The following is a 26,466-nucleotide window of genomic DNA, read 5'->3' on the forward strand; positions in this document are numbered from 1 at the left end:
TCTTGATTCAGATGACTGCGCTCTGTGGGAATGGGAAGTGTGCAAAGACAGGTGGACAGAGGACTGTGCACCCTGGAGTGGGATTTCATGGTCCAGAGAGGAAAGCAGTCAGAAGAGAGGCAGGCAAGAGGGATGTGGCTGTAGGTACCCAGACAGGCATGCTATCAAGACCCTGACAAACAGTGGGTTAGCTGTAAACTCCAAGCCTTAAGGATGAGTGGATTCAGATTATTCATTTTCTTCTCATTCATTCATCATTCATTTACTCAGTAGTTTTTAGCATACTCATAAAACATGCAACTATCTAATCCCAGAACATTTTCATCACCTCAAACAGAAACCCAACCCATTAGCAGCTACTCACCCTTGCCACTCACTCACTCATACCTGAGGCCTAGCCAGGATTACCCTTCTGTGTTCAGTGGCACAGCACACACTAGAGAACAAAACATCAGAGAAGCAAGATGCTGGAGAAGTGGACTTCAATTTCCTGTAGGATCGTTGGGGGGCTGAACCAACCAAAAGCTGAATGAAGGTCTTGACTTGTGTAGCTGACAACTTCCTCTATGAGACTACAGCAAAGCAAAAATACTTGTTAACTGAACAGAATGGGTAGCTGTTATGGTTTAGATATGAGGTGTTCCCCAAATGTGAGACAATGCAAGAAAGTTTAGAGGGGAAATGACTGGGTTATGAGAGCCTTGACCTCATCAGGTCATTAATCCAGTGGAATGAATTAACTGAAGGCCTGCCGGGGAGTTATATATTTTTACCCTGGAGAGCAGAACTCTCTGCTTCCTGATGCCCATGTTCTGAGCCACTTTCCTCCACCACACTCTTTCACCATGATGTTCTGCTGTATCTTAGATCTAGAGCAATGGAGTTAGCTGTCTAAGGACTAAGACCTCTGAAACTCTGAGCCGCAAATAAACTTTTTCTCCTCTAAAATCATTCTTGTCAGGTATTTTGGTCAGAGGAGTGAAAGAGCTGACTAAAACAGTAGCTATTACCCTAGCCTCGATTCTGACCAACAAGGAGGAACTGTTTAGGCTAGAGCCTGTAGGCCTCGATGTGCTTCAGACTTCATAAAGGCAGGAGTGAATCCATGACATGGGGAATGGACTCACACTTCAGGAGCTACAAGACATGGAAGAATATTTAGGATATTTAGCTGAGAAGCTATAGTTCACAAGATGTAAGATACCAGTTTTCTAGTATCTGAAGGGTTTTTGTATGAGATACTAGATTTGTTCTATAGGGACTGCCTGATGACCACACTTGGGACTAATGGGTGAAAAATAAGAGGAAGACAGCAGTATTTCAGATCATCACAGGGAAAGGATTCCTAAGAAACCTCAAGGCAGAATGGTTTGCCTTTAAGGTAGAAAGTTCAAATGCAATCTGAATATTCAATAAGTAAATGCTATGGAGATAATTCAAAAAACAGAGAGTGATCTGACAACTGTGGCATTCCCACACTTGAGGGGTGAGGTCAATCGTGAGGTGTGTTGCAAGTGATCTGTTAAAATAATCATAAAACACTGAACTGTGGGATTTACTGTCTTAGATTCTAGGTTATCATTATAACACAACTCTTATTACTAAATATTTTCTTTGAGCAAAAATGAAATATTCCACATTGCTGGATAATGCTCATGGTAGTATTTATTCCCCTCAAGGGTATTTATAGGCTGAAAAGGGGGCAAGAATCACAGGTCAGGGACTGGCAGAATTCCTTTCAAAGCATTGGTAGCACCCGCTCCTTGGCCTTCAAGCTAATTGCTATGTACTGGTGATTACTGGAGAACAAGTAGGCCATTGCATTTTTTGGAGTTGATCATCCACATCTTGCACTTGATAAGAGATAATGCTAAAGTCCTGGGAATACATCTGAACTCCATGGAAAAGGAGAATGAAGACTAGGTATACTCTGCATGTCTGTGCATTTCATTTTTCACAACACAATCACTTTGATGACTTCAACAGGACCAAAGAAAAGTAGAGCTTTTATATGGTATTTCTTTAAATAAGCACGGCTATAGATGATATAAGTATGCCCAGAAAACATTACTTTCTTTTTCAAACACTGAACACTTTCCTCTAAGCAAGAATTGACATAAACTGGTAACTAACGGAAACCAAACTTAGCCAACCTTACCCCAATCCAAACTGGAATTGACTTTTCACTTTTCATCTCCCTGGATAAATGGCCCTGGCAGAAACTGCTGTCACAAAGGCCAACTGTATAAGTGTGACCATAAAAACGCTTGACTGGCCACCTGAGGCCTTTCCCGAGTCTTCCCTGGCTCCTTTCCCATGTCCTTTACAGTGGCCTTGCCAAACAAACAGATGTCAACTGCCCCTCTGGAATGAGGGACGCTGAGCAGATGGAAGGTGTCTGATCACCTAGTGCAGTGGGCTACTGGGCAGCCTGTGATTTCTGGCACCTCATATTTTTTTTAATTACAAAATTTTTTCATTATAAAGCTATTATTACCACATTACAAAAATTTGGAAAGTAGAGAAAAATCACTTAGGATCCCATCATCCTAATAAAATTACTGTTTGCTTACTCTTCCTCAGGGCTGCCTGCATCTGCTTAGCCTGCCGACCCTAGAAAGAACACGCAGCAGCAACACGCACAAATATGTGTCCTCAGACAGACACCGCCGAACAAAATACCCTCCCACACCTGGTGTGCTCCTCACAGGCCAATTTCCACTCGTGGGCTCCAACTCCTGTCACATTGGCTGAGACCTTGATGCCACCTTGGCTCCTTTCCTCAGCTCCAAAATCCAGGCCCATGGGCGTCTGTCATTATCTCTCCTCACATCTGTCCACCTACCTCCTGAGGATTGTGAGTGCATCTCCAGCCAGGTCTTCCTCCTCTGGAGGATGGCAATGTGATTTGCTTACTGATTTGCTTCGCTGACTCTTCCTCCCTCCCTTTTCTTTCATTTTGCACTGCTAAATTATTTTCCTCGTTTTTATTGAACTCTTGCTAAACAACATCTATGTGGCTTTCCACTGTCTGATAAAGAAAGAACATTCTTTGGTTTGCAAATGTGCCCCCAATTTACCTTTCCTGTCATTATTTATTGCTTTTTGGAAACAATTATTTACTTATTTTTATATGGTGCTGAGGATCAAACCCAGGACATCACATGTGCTAGGTAGAGCTCTTCCAATATGGCTACAATCCCAGCCCATTCCTGCCCTATCTTTTGCACTTTCCTCCACAAAGATTCTGCTGCCACACTGATCCCTCTACATGAAGCTGTGGTGTGCAGAGTGGGTGGGGCAGGGTATAAGTCAGCTCCCTGGTATCCCCTGCAAGGTCAAGGGTTCCAGGACAGCAGAGATGGGAAAACAGGTATTAAACTTCTGCCATTAACAATTATAAAACTGGACAGAATAAACGAATCAACTGTTTTCAAGTATCAGACTATTACCAAAGCAGAGCTGTGACCCAGGAGGGAAGGGTAGCCTTCTGCCTGGGGCGTTTTTTACAGTGAGGCTCCGGGAAGTGGAGTCTATAAAAAGTGGGCCTGCCCAAGCCTTTGCATGCAAAAGAGATTGCTCAGAATATAAGAAATCAAGTCTCCATTTGCCTTTGTGAATATGCTGCTCTGATTTTGGATTGCAAACATATGTAATTTCTCTAAAATTTACATGGGAATTTTTAAGCTTTATCTTCCTTTCAATTTTCTTTAATTGAAAACATTGAGCCACAATTTCAAGGGGGATTCTGACTACAAGAAGATAAACACGTTTTAGGCAGTGGTGTTTTCTGACTCTCAACCTTCCACTACTGAGCTTCATTGCCTTTTATAGCAGCGAAGGGTCTCACACAGACCCAATGGAGATTCGTGTCGGACAAGATGTGAGCACTCTATAGTGTTCAATGCTCTGTGGCAGACTGAAGACAGGAGGGCTGGATAGCCACCATGGGCAAGCCATCAAAGGCTACATTAGGGCCCAGGCCATCTCTCAGAGTGACCAAAGCCACAGTTGTCAGCCAGACCCATTCTAGAGAAGCAGGAAACAGTTAGAGACTGTCAGCAGCACATCTAGGGGCATGAGGAAGGGAATTGAGGGGGCTTACCCCCATCAGCCTGCACTCTCTCCCTCTGAGAGTCAGGTGCCCTGCTTCCTCTGTTATCATTTACAAAGACTACTGTCCTCAATCCTGCTTCTTCTTATTTAACAACATTCCAAAAGAATGTTTGAAGAACCCCTAACTGTTTGCCTATTGCAATCAGCTGGACAGCAGAAGCAGGGAAGACCTAGCGAGAGTAAGCAGCTCAGGCCTGGACAGGCATTACTCGGGAAGATACTCCTGCTAACCACAGTGCAGTGTCTTAGGAGAGAAGCCCTTCAAACTCCCTGTGCACTACAGGGCCCTCAGTCTCTCTGAACAGAGCTGCAGGGGCTTTCTTTATGGAACTCCTTACACCCAGACTGCAACTTCCTGAAGGGCCAAGGCACTCACTGTTGCCTCTTCTAAGGCCCAAGAAGCCCTGGTGAGAAGCCATTTCTCACTCTCACCCTCACCAAAGTCACCATAGGAATACAATCTTAAGGTCACACAGCTGTGTAGGCTCAGAGGCCCAGGGCAAGTTCAGGAAGAAAATAACCCAGACCTTGCATGTTCTGCTGCCTGGAGAGCACATAGCTAGGCAATGCCCACAGGTATGCAGACTGCCTGCTACCCAGAATGTTATAGAAACTTCCATCCTACCATCAGCCAGTGGCCTACAGGAGAGGGCATCATCGAGGTCTCGGGCAGTTGATGGGTCAATGGTGAAGATGCAGTCTTTTCTAGGAAAAATTTTAAGATATAATTAGTAATGGCACAAATAATAGAAACTCTTCTTACTATAGTACAGAATTAAGAACAGTTTGTTTTGCACAGATGCTCTGTTATGTAGAGTGAAGAGGAGTTTCTATCATCTCTCTCTGAGAAGGGAGAAATCTGAGACTAAAATGTGAAACTGAGGAGAGAGAAATGGGTGAGCACCTTCCCCTTCTGTTTGGGAACTGGCACTGAATTCTCCTCTACCCTGGGTGAGAATACATGTGCGCAGGTGAAGGGAGTCTGCTTCCGTGAAAGGTGCTTTCCAAGAAGGGTCCTTGGCAAAAGGGCAGGTCCTTTGCTAAGTTACTCTCTGATGGTCAACTCTTATTTGGCCTTCCCTTCATCAGGGCTGATGGGAACCTGTTCTTCAATAATCTGTTTGACATGGTTTACTCTCATTTTCCTATCTTGACCAAATGGGTGTGCCAAAGAGTAAGTTACCTGACTTGTGACACGGGTGGGGGTGATGGGTGAGAAGGACCCAAGAATAGATTCTGTAAAATGCTTTGGGCATTTAATTTAGTTAACTATAACACAATATTACTTGGAAATAGCCAAAATCAGAGGATGTGTTCATGAACAGTCAAGTACTTTACCCAAGCTCATCCTCAAACACAGCCTGTGTCCATTTATCCTCACACTACCTTACACACATCTCATGCCTAATGTGTGCGGTGCCAGGACATTCTTATACTGTTTCACAGTTTCTCACACAATGCACCCCACCCAAACCATCAATTCCCAGCCTGCAAATACCTAAAGATGCTGGCAGCAGATGTCCCCAGTTCTCTGCCCAAGTTCTGCCTGGAAATTGGGGTGTTCTGCAGTAACCCCCTACTGCCCCTGCATTGCACTGCAGCACCCTCTGCTTCTATGGCCTCATCCCAAGCTCTTCCCTTTCATCTTGACTGTCACTGAAAGCCCTATCTCCTGATTCACTGGCCCTGCTGATATTGACCAGCTAGATAAATTTTCTCCTGGAGTTGATTCTCTGTTCAAAACTTCCCCAAAGCTCTCCAAGGCTGCTAAGCTGCTCCAGTGCAGCCTGCTAAGCTCTCAGGGCCTTTAAAAAAATCCACCACCCTTACTCCTCATCTCCCTCACGGCCCACTTGATGCTTACACTGCTCCTCTCACCACCACAAACCCTCAAGTCTAAGACAGCATTAATTATAAAACACACCAACAATTCAGTGATAGCTTTCTGGGGAAATAAAAACCCCACCACATTAAATATAGACACTGATTTTAATTAAGTACAGGAAAAAGAAATGTTGAAGTTAAAAAGGATGGAATCGTAAATGGCAAATATATAACCAAACTGTAATATATATAACCAAACTTCCACAAGGAAGAGAACCTAGCAACAAAAATGAAGAAAACTACTCACACATGCCACAGCTTGAATGGAACTTGAAAAATTATAGTGACAAGAGAGCAGGTCAGTGGCTGCCAGGGCCTGCCAAAGGGGTGCCTGTGCAGGGGGTAGAACTTTGCTGATCTTGCTTGTGGTGTCTAAGATCTATCATCTTTTTTTTTTTTTAAATTTTTAATTGATTTCTTTTAAAAATGACAGCAAAATGCATTACAATTCTTATTACACATATACAGCAAAATTTTTCATATCTCTGGTTGTATATAAACTATGTTTACACCAATTTGTGTCTTCATATGTGTACTTGGGATAATGATGTCCACCACATTCCACCACCTTGCTGACTCCCTGGCCCCTCCCTTTCCCCCCCATCCCTCTCCCCTATCTAGAGTTCGTCTATTCCTCCCATGTTCCCCCTCCCTACCCCACTATGAATCAGCCTCCTTATATCAGAGAAAACATTCAGCATTTGTTTTTTTATAAGATCTATCATCTTAAAACTTAAAAGCCAAATAAAGGTCAAGTATACTAATTGCTAATTTTAAAATGTGAGTTTTGAACTGAGGAAAGTAAAAATATATGTGTTAAAATGTTCATAGCATTAATCAATGGTTGCTAGAACTATGGATTAATTTTTCCCTTTATGCTTTTTTATATTTAAAAAATTACTGCAATTAAGTTTTCCTTTTGGAGAAAATTAACACTGTAGATAATCTTCCCTAATCAAAAAAAACAAAACAAAAAAAACACCTGTGCATCAGAAACATAATATTGCTTATTAAGGCATTTGGCACTTTTAAAACATCTTTTTAAGACCCTTTATCCTTAAGAAAGTCAATAGCTTTAAAATTATAGATCTGGTACAATTATGTATTCACTGATATACTGAGAAGAGGCAGAAAAAAATGGGTGCCACTTAGAAGGAAACAAAAGCATGTAGAGAGTAGTCCCAGGAAGCGGGGGTCATCGGGGGACCACATGCAGACTAAATATTTCAAGGACAGTAACACACAGTGTGGGGAACACAAGGCTGAGCCTTCAGGATTAACTAGAAATAATTTCTGTTCCAGCACATAAAAGGAATTGTAAACAAGGGTGCTAGAGGAAGAGAGAAACTCAGGGTCCCCTGGAAAGCACACTCCCCAGGGCTAAGACCCCAGTGCCTTGAATGGAGGCTGTGACTCAGAGGTGACTGCTGAATGAATGAGTGGATGGCTGGCAACAGGAAGAGCAGGGAGGTGCCATGAATCCCCACCCCACAGCATGCAACCTGGCTCGGGTCTGCTGGGGGCCTTACATGTGGCTACAGGGTAAGAAGGAACTGTCTGCTCCTTGCTCCTTTTTGTATCCCCCATAAAACCTAGCCAGTGTTTGTAAACACTGAGTACTCCATAAAAATACTTATGTAACCAAGAGTGAAATGTCAGGCAGGTAGTAAGACTGTTTGGGGCCTTCTTCTTTCATCATAATGACATCATAAGAAGTTGAAAGGATCCCTCTACGTCAAAATAAAAAAGAACAGTTATCCTGGCCAGGGGGTGGGAGCCACAGTTAACTAGTTTACTTGGAGAGTTAACTAGGAAGTTCTATTTTCTTAAAATTAACTGTCTTCAGGCATTTTGAGACCTTCATTTCTATGGATACAGTGAATGGATGATAATGCCCACAAAGCCATTTCCCTTCTAAAACTTACTCAGCCATATCTGACAAGTGTTAAGTCTTCCACTGTTAGTTGGTAAATGTCCTCCTTGAGAGGAACCTCTACCCCAACTGTTTTCTGAAGAAAATATCTGACTAGCAATTCTCTACGACTTTTGTTTATTATTTTATCTGCTTTTAAACTAGAAAGATAAAAGTCAAAATTAAAACTGACCTTGAGGGGCTGGGGTTATGGCTCAGTGGTAGAGTGCTTGCCTAGCATGTGTGAGGCACTGGGTTTGATTCTCAGCACCACATATAAATAAATAAATAAATAAAGGTCCATCAATAACTAATAAAAATTACACACACACAAAAAAAAACCCCTGACTTTAACGAACAGTACTCAGGAAAACTTGCTTGCTACACAGATGTGCCATCCAGACACTACGCTTGATCGTGGAGTGGCACACCACAGTTCGTAGACCAGATTTAACCTGTCATCATCGTCTTCTTCTTCTTGCTTTATTTTTTTGGAGGGTGGGGAATGTGGTACTGGGGATTGAATCCAGGGCATATTAGGCGAATACTCTGACACCACTGAGTTTCATCCCTGAATAGGTAGGATTACAGGCATGCACCATCATATCTGGCTCTGTTTTTCAAAGGCTTTTGAGCTAAGTTCAGCTTTTGCATTTTTATGTGGTTGAAAAAAAATCAAAATACTATTTTGTGACACATGAAAACTATAAGAAATCAAAATTCAGTATCCATAAATAAAGGTTGATTAGAACACAGCCATGCTTTTTTGATATAATAGCAGAGTTGATGGAGATAAAATGCCTAAAACATTTACCGTGTAGGAGTCTGGGGATGTAGCTTCCAAGTACAGAAAGTGTCTAACATACTCAAGACCCTGGATTAAATACCCAGCACCCCCTACAAAAAAAAAATAATAATATGTGGCCCTTAATATAAAGTTTGCTGGGTCCTGTTTTAGATCAAGGTTTCCAAATGGCCAGATAAATCTTTTAATTTATTAAAAATGGTCCTGTCATTCAAGCAGTTTGGAACATGCTAGGCCTATTTCTAATTACAAGACTTCACAGAGCCTTTAAAATGCTGATGTCAGTAGTTCTTGCCAGACCCATTTTGCCCCCCCCCCCCCCCCGGCACTTTTCTGCAGCACAGCATCTCCCTGAATGAAGCAATGTTCACCCCTAGAGAAGTGATGGTCTGCACTGGGACACCCTATACACTGGCTTTTCCACCATGTCTACCCCAAGGGACACCAAAGGACGCCAACTAAGTGGTTATTCCACCAACTGCAGGAAAGCTCATGAAAGCAAGGAACATCTGATCACCTGGTGTTTTTCCATGAGCACTACGGGGCAAGCTGGCACAATGCAAGGAAACTCTTCTCCTAAGTGGACGGCCTACATCTTACAGATGTATGAATTTTGTCCTTAAGTTTCTTTTTGCTCTGGCCACTGGGAAACTCAGAAAGACACTCATAACTTGCCTCAAGAAGATATCACTTGTAGGTTGAACTTTATGAACCAACTTTTACCTAATGATCCTACTCAAAGATGTCTTTTGCCCCATTTCCTAATTTTAAGAAAACCACTGCATGATATGTAATATTTGCAAATGGCCTGAAGCCTTTTTTGTGGGGGGGAAGCAGCATATAAACAAATACATATGTACAGCATTTCAAAATCATGTATTGAGGGGATGTTGGAAGAAAGAGACACATGCGTAAACTACTAAGAGAACCAGCTTCCAGACAGAAGTAAACTAAGAGGCTCCTAACAAGGAACTGTATTGCAGCAGTGGATTCCAAACTGGTGTTCACACTGTGTAAAACTGGGAGAAGCAACGGACAGTGAGTGACCCTGACAAACCCCAGTCTTTAGCGCTAAGAGCCAGTGATTTAATCCGTTGTCATCGCCATGATTACGAATAAGCCAAGATGTGGTGCATGAGGGCTCCTTCTGGTTGTGGGCTGTGGCGGCTAAGAGTTGCTGGCCTCAGCACTTGAGAGCCCAGCCCCATGGGGCGGGGTTGGGGGGACGGGGCAGTGCGCCATCCAGCTGTTATACTCCTGTTAACATGCTTGGGATTTTACTGGCTCCTTTTCTGGATGGCTCACAACCTGCAGGGAGCAGCTTGGCCTGCCAGCATTTAGAACCTGTGAGACCAAATATTTAAAGAGTTCTGCAACAATGGTTAGAGAGAAGCTAACTCTGACCCACAGAAAATTAAGTGCCGGGAGGGGGAGGGAGAGAATGAGGCTCCAGTTCATGAGGCTGCAGAATTCCAATTCAGAGCAACTGTTATGTAACCAAAACTTCTGAAGGCACCTGACCAAGGGGCTTAGTAGAACCTCTTAAAGTCACAGTAAACTTCTAAGATGGTTTGTTTTATTCAAGAGCCATTGGTGCGAGAAACAAACACATAAAAAAATTTAACAATTGACTTTATTTATTTATTTTTTAATATTTGGCGGACACAACATCTTTGTTTGTATGTGGTGCTGAGGATCGAACCCGGGCCGCACGCATGCCAGGTGAGCGCGCTACCGCTTGAGCCACATCTCCAGCCCCTCTAAAAGCCTTCTATAATCCCTTAAGACTTGGTCAAGAGCCTAAGAAAAGTATAAAAGCACAGGAAAAATTCCTGCTTCTCTGTCACTCATACCCCTCCTTGAAACCCACACCTTCTGCCTCTTCAAGATACCAATATCCCTGCCCCTTTCAGCTGGAAGCGCTGATGGTGTAGACAACATTGACCCACCACCTCATCACTATTTACCTCTATGGGTTTTGGCTAAGACCCCTTCTACACCGTAATTACTGTTCTCCCCAAGGTCATGGTTATTTCCAGATTAATCTTGTTTTCTTCCTCTTCTTTTGCATTGCTGCAGATTAAACCCAGGGTCACACACATCCGAAGCAAGCACTGTACCACTGAGCTGCATTCCCAGCCCTAGATTAATCATCTTACAGCATGTATATGGTCAAAACTCCTCACCAACTCCTCACTGAACAAAGTAAAATTTGGCTCAAGATTCAAAACCCTCCATGTGCTTTTCTAGTTAGTATGTGTACACTGCGTGCCAAACTTTTCTCTATATTCTCTGGTGTTTGAAATGTCATTTGTGCAGTTCCTGTACTGGAACACTTTGCCACCAGCCTCCAAGGTAAAAGAGCTACCTAGCTTTCAAAGGACTGGTCGCCATCTTTTCTCCATGGAACTCTTGTGTCTCCACGGAGTGGAAGCCACCTCTTCCCACTTGCCATGCCCATGCCTGTGACCTGACCCTCTGATGGTACCAGCTACTATCCTTGGTATGCTGGTGGCTGCTTATTGCTGTGACAGGTTGAGAGCCAAATGTCAGGTCTGGCTCATCTTTGTATATCTTCTAGCACACCAAAGGTGTACAAGTACTAAACACAGATGGACAGATGAATGGACAAATGCCAAGGGGCTCTCTTGAGAACTTTTCCATTCAATTTTGCCACTGTGCCTCGGGAAATACATTTAGGATTAGAACTCATGACTTCCTGGCATTGGATCCTGTGGTCACACCACAGTGTTATTGTTTCCAAGGGTGTCCTTTTCTGTCTTCATCCCATCTTCTTTTCTCATAAAACAGTGTTTTACAAACTGCGGTTCAGGGACCACTTCCAGATTAACGAAATTTATAGAGGCCCTCCTCTGTTCGTGACTCTGGGTTTGTCTCCTTGCTAGCAAGCAATTCTAGTGGGAAGGATCTGGGTCAATGGTGGTAAATGGGTGAAAAGGAATGGAAAAAATCTAGAAAATAACCTTAAGAGGATAAAGAGTAAAATTTTTATTTCAACTCTTTCTTCAATTAGATAGTATCACAGTTTATATAGAAACCAGTAAATGTTATGTTAATCATAGCAGGAAAAACAGTCAAAGAGCTAGAGCACTCATCCATAGTAATGTGTCCCCAAAAGCCCAGTCAGCTGTGCTAGACCTTCTAGTAAAGTATGATGCTGAATTCATCTTAGCTTCCGGTTCAATCAGATGGGATTATCATTTAAACCCAGCCTATCCCTCCTGGTTCAGCAGTCAGAATCTTTTATTTTTCTCGAAGGCAGTTGCTGATATTTTAATACTCTTTCTCCCTCAGCTCTGCTAACAGAATGAATACTAAGGTGTCTGATACAAATCATTTTTTTTTAGAACAGAAAAAGACTAAAGCCCATTAAGAGCAGAAAGCAACCTTGGTCCATGTGCCCTCAGCCTGTGCTCCCATCCTCTACTCAGTGATGAAGAGACATGCATGAGGCCACACAGTGGGCAGAAAGAAATGACCAGTGCTCTGGGCAGGTCCTTCTCTCCTGACCAGAAACTTTTAGCTGTGGGCCACCTCAATCTTTACAAAATTCTAGACCAAGTGAAAGTGTTTATCAGGTTCTTCTACTTCCTAAAGGACTAGGAGTACGAGACTCCAGAGCCCATGGCAACAGTCTCCTCTGTTCCACTGTTTACACAGGCACTCAGTGAGCCTCCCGGTGCTCTGCGAGCACAGGCCACAGGACGAGGCTGGCCTGGTACTATGGAAGCCAGGATGGGCCAGAAACGCCATGATTTAAGCCAGAGAATACACGCAAAATAATTTTCTTCCCCTCAAATTCCATTTTGAAAACTTCAACTTTCAGGGAAGTTGAAGGAATAGTAAAATGAACGTCGATACGCTCTTGCTCCAGACTCTTTTAAAAAAGAGGCCAACGTTCTGTCACTAGTTGCTTTTACTTTCCCTCTGCCCTGTCACCGCCTTCATTCGTAAGGCTCTGTTCTTTCTTTTCACATCTTGAGCTCCTGATGTGGAGGAGATCACACAGCCCCATTGCCCCTAGCCCTAAACTGCTGCACGTTCACAGCAACGAGGCTTCTCCTACAGCACCACAGAGCTGCCACCCAGCCAAATGGCTACCCAGCCCTTGTCACCCAAATTAGAGACTACATGCCAGTGTCTTCATTTATCTCCCAAAAGTCTCAACGTTTTACATTTTGTCTTCATCCTGATCCAGGTTCTAATCGGGTCACATGTTGTATTCTGGTGGTTGCATCTCTTGAGTCTGTTTAATGCCCACCTATCTTTTAATATTGCTTTTTTGGAAAGTGACCATATGTACTGAAGAATGTCTTATATTCTGATTTATTGGTGTTCTTCATGGAAGAAGGAAGAGAAGAGGGGACAGAAATAAACCAAACATGGTAAAATTAATCTCCTCAGTATTTCCTATAATCAGGAGGCTTGATTAAAAGGCTTGACTAGAGTTAGCTGAACACTTGGCTTGAACACTTCTTTGGTGAGACACGCTGCATCTCTTCAGAAGGTACACTGTCAGGTTGCCTGACGAGATGAGTAGGTCAAGGAACTGATAGCCTACTCAGCCTATCTGAGATCCCTGTTACCCTCTGTAAATAATAAGTCATCTATGGAAAGAGATTTGGAGATCATGTGAATATCCCGTTGACAGAAAAAATTTTCAGCCACTAGTTTTGGCATCCATTGATGATTTTTGTCTGATCAAGCATAACTTTGTACATTGTAAAATGATAATTTTCTAATCCTATAATACCTTCTGCATTTATTTGCTGGCTCTCTTCTGTTAAAAGGAGCTTTTAGTCAGATATGGTGATGCACACCTGTAATCCCAGCTACTTAGGAGGGTGGGGCAGGAAGATCACAAGTTCAAGGACAACCTCAGGAATTAAATGAGACCCTGTTTCAAAATAAAAAATAAATAATATGTAATATAGTTCAGTGGTAGAACCTCCTTGGATTCAATACCTAGTACCTTTTTTTTTTTTTTTTTTTAAGAGCTTTTCCTGTACTGCCACCAATATCCCCCCCACCCCTTTGGGATCATTACAGAGTCACTGATTCTTTTTTTCTTTCTTTTTTAAATTCAATGTGTTATTATCCAATACCACCATTATTCTTTTTGATATGTAAATTATCTGAAATTAGGCTGCTGGGGGCCCCTTCAAGTGACCTGTATTCCTGTGGTGTGGGGATCATCTCTGAGCACTTAAAAGCCTTCACCACAGTGAAATGGCCCAGGTTCACCTGGCACATCCTGCCCCAGCCCTGCTATCACCCACCTCACTAAAGAGCTCAGATTCCTTCTGGTTGGGAATGTCACTTAGAGATCAACATAGGGTGCAAGATAGGCTTGTTCCCTACTCCCAGGGTCCCTTGCTTTTAGGACACAGCAAGGAGAATTAGAAGTATTGGGTTTAATCATGAAATTGTTGCTATTTGACTATCTTATCCCCAAAATGGATACTTACTCAATCTAACATACTGTTAAAAAATCATGAGTTCACACAGGCACTGAGATAGTTAGGGACCATCATGGGACATACAGAAATGACATACAGAAAGAATGGGAAGGCACCAGAGGTTTAAACCCCTAACCTGTCATTCCTTAAAATTGGCACACTTTTTTCCCCTTTTCTTTATTCTTTCTCTCCCACATTTTTCAGCAATCTTATCGCAAGGACCAGATCACCATAAAAACCAATATATCAGTGACATAATGTCTCCAAGAATAAACTAAGTAACTATTGGTCCATATCTTTCATGTGGAAGAAATTCCTTAAGAACATACCAGACCCTGCTCACTCTAGCATTTGACAGGAAGCTGGCTGCCTTGTCAGGGCCATCTCCCTCAGTGGGAAGCTCACCTGAGTGTTCACAGGACGTGCCCTCCATGCCGGGCTCTGTTCCTTCCTACCATTCTGCACCTAAAGATCCTATCTCTGGTAAGACCATCTCTAAGAGAAAACAGAGACCGCATGGTTCCTTCTCATCCTCTCCCCAATTCCACACTGTGTCTTCCTTTTCTCAGTGACAACTCCAGCTCCCTACGGCCTCAATACTCAAAATTTGTATCAGAATTACAACACCAAAAATCGCCAACAGGAGAAATGACCCTGGGAAGCCTATGATTTTTTTCTCTGCAGTTTTATCCTTAGAGAATACTCCATAAGGGGCTGGGGCTGGGGCTCAATGGCAGTGAACTTGCCTGGCATGTGTGAGGCACTGGGTTTAATTTTCAGCACTGCATATAAATAAATAAAATAAAGGTCTGACAACAACTAACAAAAATTTTAAAAAAAATACTCCATAGGCACTGAGGGCTCAAAAGTAACTTGAATTTAATTATTTATGTGCTGATGTTACATATTTGACAACTTGATTTTATTTTACTTAAATTTTAAAAACTTTGTTACTTTTTACATTTAATTTTATTGTTGAATATTTTAAACTTTAAATTATTCAAAAGTTAAAGTGCACTCTTAGTTCCATTCCATCTCTGTCGTTCCATCCTGTTCCTCCTCATCCCCTGTATACAACCATTTCATCATTTTCTGGTTTACCCTTTCTAGTTTTTTTTTGTTTTGTTATACACACACACACGCAATACACTCTCCTATTTTTCTTTTTTCCTTCACAAATATTCAAATGTTATAAATTCTCTTCTCACCTTGTTTTTTCACTTAACAATAAATCCTGAAAATCACTCCATATCAGTTCAGAGGCCACAATCAGAATTGTCAGAGTTGGAAGGTCGCTACAGTCCAAATTCTCTCCCTAGGCCTTCAAACCAAAACCAATGATATAGACCAGCCACATCTCAAGCACTGGGGCTGGAGTGTGGGAGGAAGGGCTCATCGCCCCATTAGGCATGCATTTGATTTTAGAGAGCTCTATCAGAGTTTTCATAGGCTGAAGTGAAATGTGACTCTGGTAACTTTATGATTCAGGACCTTTAGCCACAAAGAATCAGCTAACTCCCTTTTATACCATGCAGCCCTACAAACATGACTTTTCCCAAGAAATACGCCCAGGTCTTTCTCTTCTAAAGTATTATAACTGTGTAATTACACCCCTTTGCATAAATTCTCACTCAAAATTTTATGCCAAAATAAACCTAAGTTGCAGGAAACAGTGGAACATCAACATGGAGAAGGTGAGAGGTCAAGAAAAAGAAGACCAGAATTCCTTTCTCCAACAAATACTTACTGGGCACCTGCTGCTCTGGGTGCTTGGAACACATTTAATAACAGAAAAAAGATTTTCTACTTATATTGTAGTGGGGAAGAGACAGAAAATACTAAGCAATGAAATTAAGTGTTGGGGGGAAAAAAAACCAGTAGAACAGAGGAGGAGGAGGATGGGAAGTGCTGCTTGCCTGATGGTGTGAGCAGCACAGTCAGGTGGCCTGCGGTAAGAAGCTATGGGAAGACGGTTGGACAGAGGCAAAGGAGTGAGCCCGGGCTACCTGGCAAGGAAGGGCATGGCACAAGAGGAGCCAGGGCAAAGGCCCATGATCTGCCAAGGTAGTTTACCTGAAGGCACTGAACTACGCAACCAAGAGCGTTCACACAGAAGCAGATGGCTTGGCTCTGGACTCCTGCACTTCTGGCTTTCCACACCTAAGGGAGCAATGGGGCAACAAGTTCTACCAGGTCCAGAACATCTATCTGAAGCTCTCTGAAGCTCTTTCTTTCTTCTTTTACTCTGATAGTAGAGTTTTCTTATAATCCAACAAAATGAAGTGGTTACAAGTTCTAGAAAGGATCAAATATCTGAGCCCCCAAATCTAGAATGCTAAAAAGCTCCTCACAAGAAATAAAATCTGCAGAGTGAAAACACATTAAAAGCCTTCAACATGTGCTCTCATCAAAAATACTTTTCCCCTCAATTTCCTAGAAATGCCCCGTGAGAGAAAAGGATTAAATGATGGTGATTGTTATTTTTATTCACATTTTGTGGATGGGGAAACGAAGGCTTATAAGAATCTAAGTAACTTACCCAAAGTCACAAAGCTGCAGAGTATGATTCTGTCTGCACTCAGAAGACAATCCCCCATAGTAAAGGTGTTAGAATCTGAGTTTCTCTCTCCTCTTTTCCTTCCTTCCTGTCTCTGATCCCTTACCCTCCCCCAAGGCAGGACACAGAAATCAGAACTGCTTTCCCCCTGCCCCCCAAACCAGCCATAAAACCTAAAAATACTACTCTAATGCTCCCCTACTTTTCTGTGTAAAAATTAGCCATAAAGAAATTTTCGGACCTACCTTGTTTTTCTAGATCTTTAAGACCCTCAATTCCAGACAGGATACCTGCCCCATACCTGGGAAAGAAGGAATGTTGAACAGAGAAGAATCTGAACAGACAGTTCTTGGGGGGTCCCTCCCAGTCTATTAGTTCTTTCTGACCAATCATAAAAGCTGTCCAAACACACAGATGAATAGTCAGTGTGCCCTGATATTTTGAGTCATCAGTCTGAAGACTCTGTTTCCTGTCTAACTAAAGACAAACAATTTCTGTCATCTTTTCTCTTATTAATTTGGTTTTGTCACAAGGGTGTCATCCTTGACCCTTTATGATGAACAGTAAAGAGATCGCCTCCATTTTCTGCCCCTACAACTGGACAAGAATTCTCCAAAGGGGGAAGTGTTTCAACATAAGCTGCAATATTTCTAGACTAAGATTTAAATAACTTAAAAGCATTCTGGCTGAAGTAATATATTCAAGTGCTCTTTAAGAAACATTTCCTTTCTGTTTGGCTGGGTTGACAGTGACTTCATGTTAGGCAGCCCAGCCAAATCTGACAGCTTGCTACCCACCACCTGAAACTCCACACCCAGAGCTCTGACAGCAAGTTTCTTCAAACTGAATACTCCTTGGTACGTCCAAGAGAGTCAAGTCCCAAGCACTTCCTTTCAGAAGTGGTATACAAAAATAGGGAAAAAAGTAACCAAAGAAAGAATACAGGAGGATATGCTTGCCCTTGGGAGGGGGGTATCTTGGGTTGGGGGCGGGCCTTCACACACGCCAGGCAGGTGAAAACACTACAATGTAAAATTTGCTTTACAATTTCCAGAAGCGATATAGTTAATGTGTAAAAAATAAAACAGAAAGTGTAACCAAATCTTAATAGGACCTTTCCTGAGACTAAACACAATGGGGTAAAGGCAAAAATTTAATGGCTTTAAATTCAAGTGGACAGAATTAGGAATAGTTACAAAGTCAAGGAATTAACTATGTCTAGACATCTCTCCTAGATTTCTATTTGAGGAACAATATATATATTTTTCTCATCCTTTGAATTCCCAAGCCAGGAATTTAGAACCTGCTGTTGAAAGGATCATCATCCTTAATTCTCCATTTATCAGGCTAAAATGCAAATACAAGTGGTAAATGACTTCAACAGCTCCCAGGGAGCACACTGAGCTAACTGGGGAAGGGTTAAGCCACCTCTCTTTTTCAGGGCTGAAAACAGTTGTTCTGATATGAGAAGAATCATCACAATGGTGCCAGCTCCCTTCTATAAAAGCTATACACATTTTTTGCACAACTGTATGATTGTTATGGCAACCATAAAAATGGAACAATCATTCTTCAAATTACACACTACCCATACAAGATTACCTACATACTGTTTGTTTCTCCACATTACCCAGAAATTTCTTTTCAGAAAATGCTATGTCTGTCCCATAGATGTTCAGGAGCAAGATAAAGTGGTCTCTTTCAAAGGGACATTCCACAACAATGAATCTTTCAAAGGCCTTGCTCTTCAAGAATTCCTGGCTTTCCTGTCAAGTCTTTTTATCCTTTGGTCACTGGGCAGCCTTAAAATATTCCCCTCCCACTGGGAGGCAGAGGAACTGGCTAGAAAATGTATTCTCAAGATGAATGTTTTTATTAAGTGGATGATATGGAAAGGTGACGTGTAAAGCGTCATGAAGGGGCCTTAACAGACCTGGCACAGTTTTGGAAGACACTGAGACCATTTACCAGCCTCAGTGAGCAAAGAGACTTTTGTAAGAGACACATACAGCCCTTGAAGGAAATTTGCTCTGCTGAAAGAGGCAGAAGGAAGACAAAGAACACCACCAGGAATATACATTTCTTTCAATAACCAGATAAATTTCAGTTATGTTTTCAGATGACCAGGGACTCTTATTATTATTTTGGCCACAGTGTATAGTACTTTATAACTTTCAACAGAAAAATAAGTATGAATTCTTTCTTCTCACTAATGGGAATAGCCAAGCCTAATGTTGTAAGCCTTTAAATATTCATCTTGGGCTAAAATTCTGTTGCATTGATCGAAGTTGGTTCTATAGTTTTAAAAAAAGGCAGGCTGACAATGGCTTCCTGGTCAACTTTCACATTAAAGAGTGCCTACTCCACTCCCACGTGCACCCAACCTCAGGAGAGGAGCCCGAGTGACCCTCACAGCCTGCACCACCTGCCAGATCTTTGCCACTCTCTTTACTTCAGCCCAACTGCTACTGCCCAGTCCTTACCAGGCCAGGGACCAGCCCTGACTTCATCATCCCACTCTTTTCCATGCCTACAAAAGCAGCTCACTACCTCTGACTCCAGTCTCCCATCTTTCTTCCCCGACTTTCTCATCCTTTACCATTTGGCTATTGGGATGAAATAAGCTCCTAACACATAGCATTAAATTCTACTCCCAGCCTCAAAAACCCTCCCTGGCATCTAGCTATCTCTAGACTGCAGTCCTCAGATGGGCATTCAGCATCCTCTGTGATCTGCTTCATGCAGCTTCTCCATTTTTCTTCACCCCAGTAACACGAGCCTTCAATAAACCAGTTCTGCCAAAATATCCTGAATTGTTTCCTGTGTAGACTTACCATATTTTCTTCTGAAGTTGATTCTCTTTGAAAGAACTGTTTCCCTCAATTATATTGTTTTCAATTATTACAATAGCTATTTCAATTTCTAGCAAATAGTAAGAGAAAATAAATTTACCAAATTAAGTCTATTTTAAAAACTTGAGCTTTTTGAACTCCAATCTCTGAAGTAAAGGCTGGTAGTTACAAAAGGTCCATTTGCCAGAAGCATCACCATATCTGTGAGAATAGAGCTCACATAGATGATTCCTTAGGACTTCAAACCATGACCTGGGAACACTGCTCTACAGACTTTTCTGGGCTTAGAACCAAAGACCTTTGGATTATAAACATACTGATATCCAGGGGTATGTAAAAAGGGGACCAACAAAGTGGGAAGAGAGAGTAGAATTCAGGGGCAGAAAATAGTGTGAAATATTTACTCTTCATATGGCTTAAACATCTTTTTAGTATGGTAATTTGCCTGAATGATCATCAAAAAGAAGGAAGGACTGATGTTTCATCAAGTATATCTGACGCTTTATCCTATGCTAAGTACCATGCATGTTCTTAAATTCCACTGCAATGACATCAAAATAGACTATTTGGCTGGATGCAGTGGCACACACCTATAATCCCAGTGACTTGGGAGACTGAGGCAAGAGGATCACAAGTTTGAGGCCAGCCTCAGCAACTTAGCAAGGCCCTGTCTAGATAGACAGACAGACAGATAGATAGACTGAGTACATGCCTCAGTGGTTAGGTGCAACTTGGTTCAATCCCTGGTACCAAAAACAAAACAAAACTGTTTTAACTTTAAAAGAAAGTAGGGCTCAGAAGAGCCCAAGATTAAACACCTAGTAAGTGGCAGAATAAGTGAAGATTCAAACCAAATTCGTCTCTAAAAACTATTTTCTTAGCTAGCCGTGATGGCTTGGAAGGCTGAGGCAGGAAGATCCCAAGGTCAAGGCCAGTGTCAGTAGCTCAGTGAGACTTTGTTCAAAATAAAATTTTAAAAAGGGCTGGGATGTAGCTCAGTGGCCACTGGCTTGCTAGGCATGTAGGAAGACCTGGCTTTAATCCAAGCAATGGGTGGGGCTGGGGCGGACCCCATTACATTCTTGTATCTCATCCCTGTGATATCAGAATAATTTAAAAACTTCAAGCACCTGGAATAGAAAAATAATGAGTAACAGTGTCCATGAAGTCAGGCTTGAATGTAGCAGTATTAGACACACTGGTTTTCTGATCTTACACTTCCTTTCCCACACCAGCATGGAGCCTTAACTGGGGCAGACTGATCCCTGCCCTAGAATCTGGAATTGGGACAGAAAAAGGGAAAGATAGAGGCAAAGAGGAAAGAGGGGGGACAGTTGAGGGAGAAATCCATTTCCCTTTGTATGGATAGGTCAAGACAACAACATGGGAGCTGTAGACAGCAGCTGACCAGCTGGGGAGCAGGAAGCAAAGACAACTCCTCCAAGAGGAGAAGAGGAAGTGGATGGACAGAAAGCAGCAGAAACAGAGAAGTGGAAAGTCTTTCTGCGTTTCCTGCCTCAGTGCAATTCCTGGTTCCTGGCCCTTGGACTCTGGGAGATATTACAGGATCCTTTAAACAGATTCCCCCTTCCGCTTAAGTGAGCTCCAGTGGTTTCTGTTCTTGGGACCAAAAAAGTCTTAATGAAACAGCTGTGGAAAGTTTCCTAGAATGGCTAACTTGTCATGGCTTTCTCTGGTGCTTTCTCATTAATGAAGCCATGACAGGATGCGACATTCACAGCTTCCAGACTGCCCACTTCAGGAAGCATCGCCAGCCTCCCGGGGGTGTGAGGCAGATGAAGGGGCACACTGAACTGCAATCAGGTTTTCATTTAAAAAACAAATCACCTGGGCCTGGGCTTGTGGCTCAGTGGTAGAGAGCTTTCACCTAGCACATATGAGGCACTGGGTTCCATCCTCAGGACCACATAAAAATAATAAAAATAATAATAAAATAAAGGTATCATGTCCATCTACAACTAAAAAGTATTTAAAAACAAAAAACTTGGGCTGGGATTGTGGCTCAGCGGTAGAGCGCTCGCCTAGCACATCCTCAGCACCGCATAAAAAAAATAAATTAATAAAATAAAGATATGAAAATAAAAACAAATCAGCTTCTGGGGTTGCGATTGTGGCTCAGTGGTAGAGTGCCTGTCTGACTCGTGTGAGGCATAGGGTTCAATTATCAGCACCACATACATATAAATAAATAAATAGATAAATTAAAGGTCCATCAACAACTAAAAAAAAATTTTTTTTTTAAATCACCTTCAAAACCTTTGGCTTTGCCATTTGGAAATTTTTTCCTTTTCCCAATAATAAGTAAAACTACTACCACGTTTGTACAAGTCTTGGTATGAATTCCTGATTTAATTTCTCTTAAGCAAATGGTAGCTATATGTTTAAGTTCTTTAAAAGGTGCCAAGTATGTAATTTTGTATAACCCTGAGGGTCTCCTTCCATTTACACGCAATTTCCCTTCTCTCTCCCTTTCCCTCCCACCTCTCATCCCTGTTTAATGTTAATCTTCTTCTCATGCTCTTCGTTCCTACTCTGTTCTTAGTTACTCTCCTTATATCAAAGAAGACATTTGGCATTTGTTTTTGAGGGATTGGCTAGCTTCACTTAGCATAATCTGCTCTAAAATATAAGGGGGGAGAAATGAATTACAGTAGAGGGGGTAGAGAGAGAAGAGGGGAGGGGATGGGGGAGGGGGGATAGTAGAGGATAGGAAAGGCAGCAGAATACAACAGACACCAGAATGGCAATATGTAAATCAATGGTTGTGCAACTGATGTGATTCTGCAATCTGTATATGGGGTAAAAATGGGAGTTCATATCCCACTTGAATCAAAGTGTGAAATATAATATATCAAGAACTATGTAATGTTTTGAACAACCTACAATAAAAATTAATTTAAAAAAAAAAAAAAAGGTGCCAAGTAGTTTCCCACAGTAGTTTACCTTTTTACATTCTCAACAGTGGTCTATGAGCGTTCCTCCACATTGTTGTCAGAACTACAGTGTGGTCAGTCTTTTTAATTGTAGGTGGCTTGTTTTGCCTTCTCCTTACAGTGTCTTTTGAAGAATAGATGTTCTAAATTTAAATGAAATTACATTATTTCTCTTTATTTAAAACAAACAAACCATTGCCTTTGCCATTCAAATTCCATGAAGCACAATGGCTATCAAATTGGTCACAAGGAAGCTCCAACTCCTACTTTCTCATCACAAGGCAGGAGAAGAGGACAGTGTTTCTTACTGATATTTTTATGTTTATTAAGAACTTGGGTTAAAAAAGGTGGACATGGGGGTAGAGAGTGAGAGCTTCCAAGACTGCAGACCCAAATTCCAGTCTTAGTTCTGCCACTCTCAGCCATGTGAAGTTGGGCAAGTGACTGCACTTGTCTGGGACTCGGTTTCATTGTCCATGAAATAGGGACAAGTATTCCACAGGGCAATTTCAATGACTAAATGAGAGTATGGATGTATAAAAAAGTATAAAATACCCATTCAATAAATGATTTGTCTGGATATATTAACAAAACTAGGGGAAAAACTTCAAACTTTGCATATCTTATTTTTTCATCCTCAAAATTTTTGGCCAAATACTAACAGAGATGATCTACTAGGGAAGTGATTTATCTTAGTGTACATGGTGGAAGAGATAGGAGAGGGATAATAAGTAAGGCCTACTATGTGACCAGCACTGCCTCTGGAATAAGAGACATTCAAGAGTGTGTGAGTGATTTAATATTTTCAAAATAACTTTAATTCAAAAAGAAAAGATTAAATATGACTATAGAAAAGGATAATTGAACACACATTTAAAGCATTGTTATGCTTGTGGGAACACTCCTATCCTAGGAATTCTAATTACATCTGAAAGACCACAGGAGAACTGTTTAAACAATCACAGCTTCGAACTCTTGATTCTCCCATATATGAACCCTGGTGTAATTCCACTAAGCCACCTCTCAGGCAAAGACCATAGGCAGCTACGTTTGAGCCTGAGGAGGGAATCCACTGGAACAAGAGCCACTTCTGCACACAGGTAACAGTTTTTTCCGCCTCTTTCGAGAGCTTAAGGACTCCATGTACTCATCTACACAAGGCAACAATGCTCCAACAGCTTTTGGAGTTCTTTAAGAACCACTTTCTAAGCCAATTCATGAGCTTCACAAGAAAATCAGTTTTACTGCTTTATAATTATACCTTTTTTTTGTAGTTGGATTATCCAACTTGATCACCCACCTGATTTACCACCCTTGGCTCTGAACTGACTTGGCTGTTTTCAAAAATCAAATCTACCCTCAAAAGATGAAGATTTGCCTTTGTTGAAAATGTGCCTCAGGCTCTGAAGGCAATTTCCTAAAAGGAATCCAAAAATGTGTATGTCGTCCACAGCTCCTCACACACTGCTGGCCAAGCTGGAATACTCCCCCTTCACAAAAATGTCCTCGGTACCCTGCTTCTCTCAAGCTCCCCTTACCTCCCTGCACAGTCAGGCCACTCAGGCTCCCACCTTCTCACACCTCCCACCCACTCCTCCACTGACCTAATCTAGTTTTGGCTCCAATCACTCCTTAGTGAGATACCCAGATGAAAAAGAACTTGATGGTTCAATCCAGTGTCCCGAATTCCAGCTTTGTCCCAGTTGACCTGTCACAGAGCACAGGGCAGCTCACACTTGTCACCAACCTTGTCTCCTCTTATCCTTTGATTCTTCTAATGCCCATCTTTGGTGTCCCCAGACCCACTTCTCCTACAAAGTTTCTCCCTGGGAATGTGCAGCCCCTCAAGGTCTCTCCCTGGCTCTTTTCCTCCACATTACAAGTTCACCCTGCACATACTGGTTCCCGTAAAGGCCAATGCCACTTTTATCCACCTAAACAGATATTTACCAGCCAGACTTCTTCCTTGACGAACAGGCCTATTTTTCTGTAACTGAGACAGGATCTTACTACATTGCCAAGGCTGGCCTTGAACTTGGGATCTTACTGCCTCAGCCTCCTGAGTTGCTGCGATGACAGGTATGCACCACTACCCACCATGCCCAGCAAGCCTAAGGTTACTGATACAATCCAAAAGCCATGTGGGCTTCTCCCTCTACTGAGAGATCTTTGAGCATGCAGCCATTAACAATGTCAACTGTTTTTTCTTCCTCTTTTTAAAATAATTATAAGACAAAAGTATAACGAAATCCTATTTATCCTTCAAGATCAAGTTCCAAGATCACCTGCACTTTAAAGCATCTAAGTTCCTCATATCCTATCAGCTGCTTTCTCATCTCTATATCTGTTGCCTTTAAAATTTTTTTTGAACCTTTTGAAACACAGATTAACATGCAGTTGTAGGAAATGACAGCAATGCTGTGTATCCTTTATCCAGTTTCCAATGGTAAGAGCTTAGAAAAGGATAGTACAATGTTAAAACCAGGAAATCAATAATGATACAACCAACCTTATTGAGATTTCCCATTCCCCCTTGTACTCATTCAAGTGTTTATGTTCTATAGAATTTTATTATATGCCAGGGTTCGTGTAAACATCATGTAATTCAGGATCGTGAGCACAACCATTTCAAAAATCCTTTGATCACACCCAACTCCCTCCTGTCCTGCCTTCCACAATCAACTGGCAACTACAAATCTCTTCTCCAGTTCTGAAATTTGATTTTACAAAAATGTAATAGAGGTAGAATGCTATGGTATATAACCTTCAAGATTGGCTTTGTTCATTGCCATCTTTTACTGGCGATCCATCCCAGTTGTTAAATGTCACTGTAGCTCCTCCCTCTCTATTGCTGAGTGCCATCCTGTGGCATGGATACACCACAGTTTGTTTAACCACTCACACACTGAAGGACAACTGAGTGTTTCCAGTTTGGGGCTACTGTAAATAATGCTGTTATGAAAATCCACATACAGGTTTTTGCAAGAATATAAATTTTCATTTCTTTGGGATAAATGCCCAGGAGTAGCAATTACTGGGTTGTGTGATGGTTATGTTTAGTTTTTAAGAAACTGCCAAAGCATTTCAGGAGTGGGGGTGGCATTTTACATTCCCACTGGCAGCATGCAAGTGATCCACATTATCTGCATCCACAACAGCATTTGATATTGTCAGAACTTCTCAGCAACATAGGCTCTTTTCTTTTCGACATTCTGATAGTTGTGCACTGATATCTCATTGTGGACTCAGTTTGAATTATATATATATAATGGCAGTTAAGTTAAATGAAACAAGAATTTCCATGAAAAACAGCACTCCTTTAAGATTAAGGGAGCAAAATACCTGAAGGGGGAAGAAGACAGCCCAAACTACTTCTTAGTCTTCTAGGGCCAAAAGACACATCAGATAATTAGGAACTAAACAGTGAACCAGTCTATGAGGTATATAATTAAGCTAACACACCAGGAGATGGGTGGCTGAGAGGTCAGCTCTACCTTCTGAGCCTACATGGTCAGCAGAAATACCAAGAAGCCACCGCCAGACAAGACAAGGACACTAAAATCAAACCCTAGGGGAGACAGGACAACAACCCACCCTATCCCAAAAATATTAGGGACTCCTCAGAGATAAAGGGCATTCCAGGGGGTGAAGGGAAAGCACATGCATAGAATGATCACTAAAGTAATCTAGAGTTACCTTTTTTAGCACAGCAAAACACGCCCCAGGGAAGACCTAAGGCAGCGATGAGCCGTGGATTACATGGAGCAGCATGATGAAGAGCACAGATGCCACACATCCCACCTGTGATGACATCAAGTGACTGCATGCCAGCCTACCCTGCAGACTCTAAGAACTGTACACCTTTGTCCTTTGGAAAAGCCAGCCTGACACTCTGTCAGTCTGTTA

General features: G+C 42.0%; 1 protein-coding gene across 5 annotated transcripts in view; it reads right to left on the reverse strand.

Annotated features, from left to right (window-relative positions):
• Dis3l2 (DIS3 like 3'-5' exoribonuclease 2) overlaps positions 1-26,466 on the reverse strand; it is a 343,677-nt gene that overhangs the window by 124,623 nt on the left and 192,588 nt on the right. For all 5 annotated transcript variants that reach the window (XM_076866045.2, XM_076866042.2, XM_076866043.2 and 2 more), the window contains one exon: positions 4,742-4,821. In XM_076866045.2, coding sequence (XP_076722160.2) covers positions 4,742-4,821 — 80 coding nt within the window. The remainder of the gene's footprint in view (positions 1-4,741; positions 4,822-26,466) is intronic.

Source organism: Callospermophilus lateralis, chromosome 9 (genome assembly GCF_048772815.1).
Source record: "Callospermophilus lateralis isolate mCalLat2 chromosome 9, mCalLat2.hap1, whole genome shotgun sequence".
NCBI lineage: Eukaryota > Metazoa > Chordata > Mammalia > Rodentia > Sciuridae > Callospermophilus > Callospermophilus lateralis.